General features: G+C 36.6%; 1 protein-coding gene across 2 annotated transcripts in view; it reads left to right on the top strand.

The window, feature by feature from the left end:
* The first annotated feature begins 2509 nt into the window (after positions 1 to 2509).
* LOC107717136 (ubiquitin carboxyl-terminal hydrolase 1) overlaps positions 2510 to 4335 on the top strand; it is a 7641-nt gene continuing 5815 nt past the window's right edge. Inside the window, exons 1-4 of one of the 2 annotated variants that reach the window (XM_016523802.1) lie at positions 2510 to 2631; positions 3010 to 3188; positions 3280 to 3406; positions 3869 to 3967. In XM_016523802.1, the coding sequence (XP_016379288.1) occupies positions 3022 to 3188; positions 3280 to 3406; positions 3869 to 3967 (393 nt within the window). In that variant the 5' untranslated portion in view covers positions 2510 to 2631; positions 3010 to 3021. Of the gene's footprint in view, positions 2632 to 2655; positions 2928 to 3009; positions 3189 to 3279; positions 3407 to 3868; positions 3968 to 4335 lie in introns of those variants that run through there. The other variant, XM_016523803.1, reaches the window with a different exon arrangement.

Below are 4335 nucleotides of genomic sequence, written 5' to 3'. Positions count from 1 at the left end.
AAGGGGACGGCAGAAGGCTCTCATAACAAGCGCTATACTGTGAGCCTGAACACACCCCCTCCCGCAGAGCTCATCCAATGGCAGTCAGAGGGTCAGACACACAAACACACACAGCAGCAGCCAACACCCCCCATCTAGCTTCTGCATCACATTCAAATGCTTTAGGATTAAAGCAGTACAGCCGACTGATAAAAGATTAAACTGGTGTTTAACCACTTTGCCTATATGTATGCTACTTGAGCTCTGCCTCAAGTGCTGACATAATCTCTGTCTGTGTGTGTGTGTGTGATCCAGCTGGAGTGTATTGTGTATCACTGACACTGAGGTAGGCTTAGAGTGGTAAAGTGATTTAAAAAACAGCACACAGCTCAGCTGGGGCTAAAAAGAGTGCAGGACATGCCTCTCATTCTTTGAGTGCGCTGGTCTATTTCTCTGCATTTCCAGACTAAAAAGCTCCTTCCCAGGGCTGTTTTTCCTCCGACAGTGACTGCGTTCTGCACGGATTCACGGTTAACACTGTAGGGGAATGAAAAGAGGTGCATTTCCTCCGGTTTCTACATTCACAGATACAAGTACACAGTAATACAAGAGTTTATTATTTGGCTTATAGGAGGAGACCAGGCTAGTTGTCACAATCCAGTGAATATTTATTGCATTTTATTAATGCATAATGCATATGCACTATATTAATGCATAAATATTATTGAGGTAGTTTCTGTTTGTAAATTTAAATGGAAAAACAATGTTTCAAAAAAAAAGAAAAGATGTAAGGTAACACAAAAAAAAGTCAAGCCATTGTTTTATATTTTACATTAAAAGAAAAACAATTTAATTATATAAAAATAATATTAACAATAAAATAATTATAAATTAATGACATTTTATGCCATTTAATAAATTGCACAGAAATACAAGATATTAAACATATGTGACTACTTGCCTCAACCGCAGATATTCTTGTCAGTTCAACCACAATTTGCCTGAATGCATTCTAGTGTGGTTACTGATATACAACCTTTTTGACAACTACCCTGAGTCTCTTTTACATAAAGGTGCATATTCACACACACACACAGAAATAATGTTCGAAGTAAGTAGATCCAAATGATCAGCAGATGCTGATGTGATCTGAGTTGTTTGAGATCATCCTCCTCAAGCACATCTGCAGATTAGATGCCTCGGTACAATATGTACATGGGCAGGTGAAATGACATTCCACTGCAGTGACAGCTGTGTCCAATTGTGTAATCTGCTACACTCCATACAGCACTATTCTACACATTTCTTTTATCATTGTTATGCATACAGTAGTTTGACCTCTTATATTAAACTTTAATGATTTGTTACACTTTCGATTGTAATTCATATACATGTTAAAATACAATTTTAATGTTGGGAAAAAAGTTGAGTGGAACAAAAATGTGAGTATTATTTGTAAATATGTATATCACGTAGAACTAGGCCTATTCCGAATATGAAAAAAAAGAAATAAAGTAGATATAGATCAGGGGTGTCCAAACTCGGCCCTGGAGGCCAGTGTCCTGCAGAGTTTAGCTCCAACTTGCCTCAGTACACCTGCCTGGGAGTTTCTAGTATGCCTAGTAAGACCTTGATTCGCTGGTTCAGGTGTGTTTAAGTGAGGTTTGGAGCTGAACCCTGCAGGACAGGGGCCCTCCAGGAGCAGGACTAGACACCCCTGATGTGGATGGTTGGTGACTGAATGTCCCAGTTAACTCATGCACTGTTCTTGATGTCCATCTGCTGGTGAACGATAAGAAATACTTTTTGTACATTTAATAAAAAAATAATAATAAAAAAACTGTATGAAACAAGTTTCATAATATTTATTATTTATTTTCAGATTATTTTAGAAAAAAAACAAACGGGAATTCAATGTTTTATTATTATTATCATTATTGTTATTTTTTTATGTTTTAGCTACGAGTTATGTTGTAGTTTCTGGCATGCACGTTTTTAAATTTGACATCACTAATAACAGTCTATACCGACTGCGTCCTAAACAACATAAACATTTTTTCTCGTTCTCGGCCTGCGTCATTTTAAGTAATCAAAATTGAGACAATTTTAAAGACATGCAGTTAGAATGATTTTTAAAAAAATAATCTGCACTTTAAAATATTTAAACAAAAGAATCGATTTATTTATAAGAAAATGACCATCTGTGCTTCCCGTTGTCCAGACGAGACGGTTTCCTGTGAAGCTCCTTATTTTACGCTGATCCAGATTCAGCCTTCTATTCGCAAGGAGGTTACAAACCCACACTTTACTGATCTCAGATCGGTTTAAAATGTCAGAGGACGTAGTTGTCCAAAATTATGCCAGCAGTAATATATTCATTTTTATTCATAGTTTTGAAAAAACAATATGTTCTTAAACTAAAAAAATACGCATTTAATCATACAGTTCGCGGCAGTGCTCCTTCTTTAATTTCACACAGTTTATTCTACTACCTCCTTTTGTTCAGGCAGTAGCGGAGGAATCTCAGTCGTGGAAAAAGCGCCAAGTTCTGTGGCAGACGCGGTTGTCAAGTTTGTGTGTATTCAAAACGAAACTGCGTACTTGGGATTGTATTTTGCGAAAATGTAACGCGCGCATTATAAGACTCGTTAGGTAAGACCATTAAATGTAGACTAGTTTTATTACGTGACTCTGAAGTACTCTTGCTGAAAATAAACGCGCGTGTTGTGTGGGCTGGGCGGCTACTCAGTTAGCCACACTGCTATATATGTGCCTTCATGCATATGAATAAAAAAAATGATCAAACTAAGAGTCTCGAGATCATATGACGCGAATATTTAACATTAAGCGATTATATATAAATGAAAGGTTGGTAGTTAAAGTCATATTCGTAGCAGAAAACGCTTCTATTACTTTCTAGGGCAAACTGAGCTTAAGGCTTTCACGCGGTACGTAGCTGATCGTGAATGTTTTGATTGAGTTTGTTTCGTTTTTTGACGTTTGCTTTGGGTTTTCTTTCATCTTCTATAGTGAATAGTCAAAATGCCCGTGCTGCATAGTGAAGGTGGAGTGGTGGCTGCAGTTGGCAGTCCTGTGAAGAAGAGCAAACTCTCTCTAAAATTCTTCCAGAAGAAGGACACCAAACGAGCCCTGGACTTCTCAGAGGCCCCGGCAGAGGACAACAGTACCGCAGAACCAGAAGAGACTAAGTATGGAATGTTGTTATTGGGCTATCAAATACAGCTTATATTTGAAAATACACATTTTTTTCCCTAATTGTTTTCACTTTTCCCCCTTAAGTCATGGCCAGGTTGTGCCAGTGCCTTGCCCATCATCTCCTCTTACTTGTGAAAAGCGTGAGAGCCTGGTCCCCTTCGTTGGGCTTAACAATTTGGGGAACACCTGCTATCTGAACAGCATCCTTCAGGTATTACTGTTCAGCTTCCCTACTGTTCATGTATTGTTCATGACACTCTGTTCTTAAGGCAGGACACCACAAGTGAATAGGGTGAAATTTTAACCAATATATAAAATCATAATGAATGAATCATAGTTGTTTTGCATTACAGGTTTTCTGAAATGTTATGTTCAAATATGTAAATTATCCTATATCTGATTAAATATGCACTCATTTACATTCATATCCAGAACATAAATCTGTTCAAAATTGTTACATTTAATTTTGTTTACATAAAGGTTTTTACAGAGGGGATTTTGGATATGCCTTTTTATCGTTCTATAATCCATAAAAATACTGGAATATCAAACAGCATATATATATATATATATATATATATATATATATACACGCACACAAAACATTACAGTAGTTTGGATCCTATTAATTTTTTAATAGGTTTAAAAGTTTTGCCCTTCTTACAAATTTCAGGTCTTATATTACTGTTCTGGTTTTAAAGAGGCCATCAAATCTTTGTGTCAGTTGGCTAAGCTGAAAGACAAACAGCAAGAAGATGGTGCCAAAAATGAGGTTGGTAAATGTAATCTTTTAAGAGGTGTTTTCCTTTGTGTCGCTTATGCATGTAAATATGTATCAGTACTAATTTATTTGAGCTTTTACCTTCAGGTAGAAGATTTAGAATACCGTGTTTTTTAAAAATAGGGGGAAAAAATCTTTTATATCACAGGCAGTGAAGTTCTTAAAGGGGTGGTTCACTGTTTTTTTTTCTAGGCTTGATTGTGTTTATGGGGTGCAGTCTAACATGTGTAAATGCTTTGTTTTTTTAAAAACGCATTATTTTTTTCACATAATTAACCTTTATTCCACACCGCTCTGTCCCTTCTCTGAGAAACGTGCTGATCATTTCCTTCTTTTATGAAGCCCCTCCCTCAGAAATA

The sequence above is a fragment of the Sinocyclocheilus rhinocerous genome, unplaced genomic scaffold (genome assembly GCF_001515625.1).
Source record: "Sinocyclocheilus rhinocerous isolate Xijiao unplaced genomic scaffold, SAMN03320098_v1.1 scaffold690, whole genome shotgun sequence".
NCBI lineage: Eukaryota > Metazoa > Chordata > Actinopteri > Cypriniformes > Cyprinidae > Sinocyclocheilus > Sinocyclocheilus rhinocerous.
The sequence above is the reverse complement of the archived record's forward strand: the minus strand, read 5'-3'. Positions and strand labels throughout refer to the sequence as shown.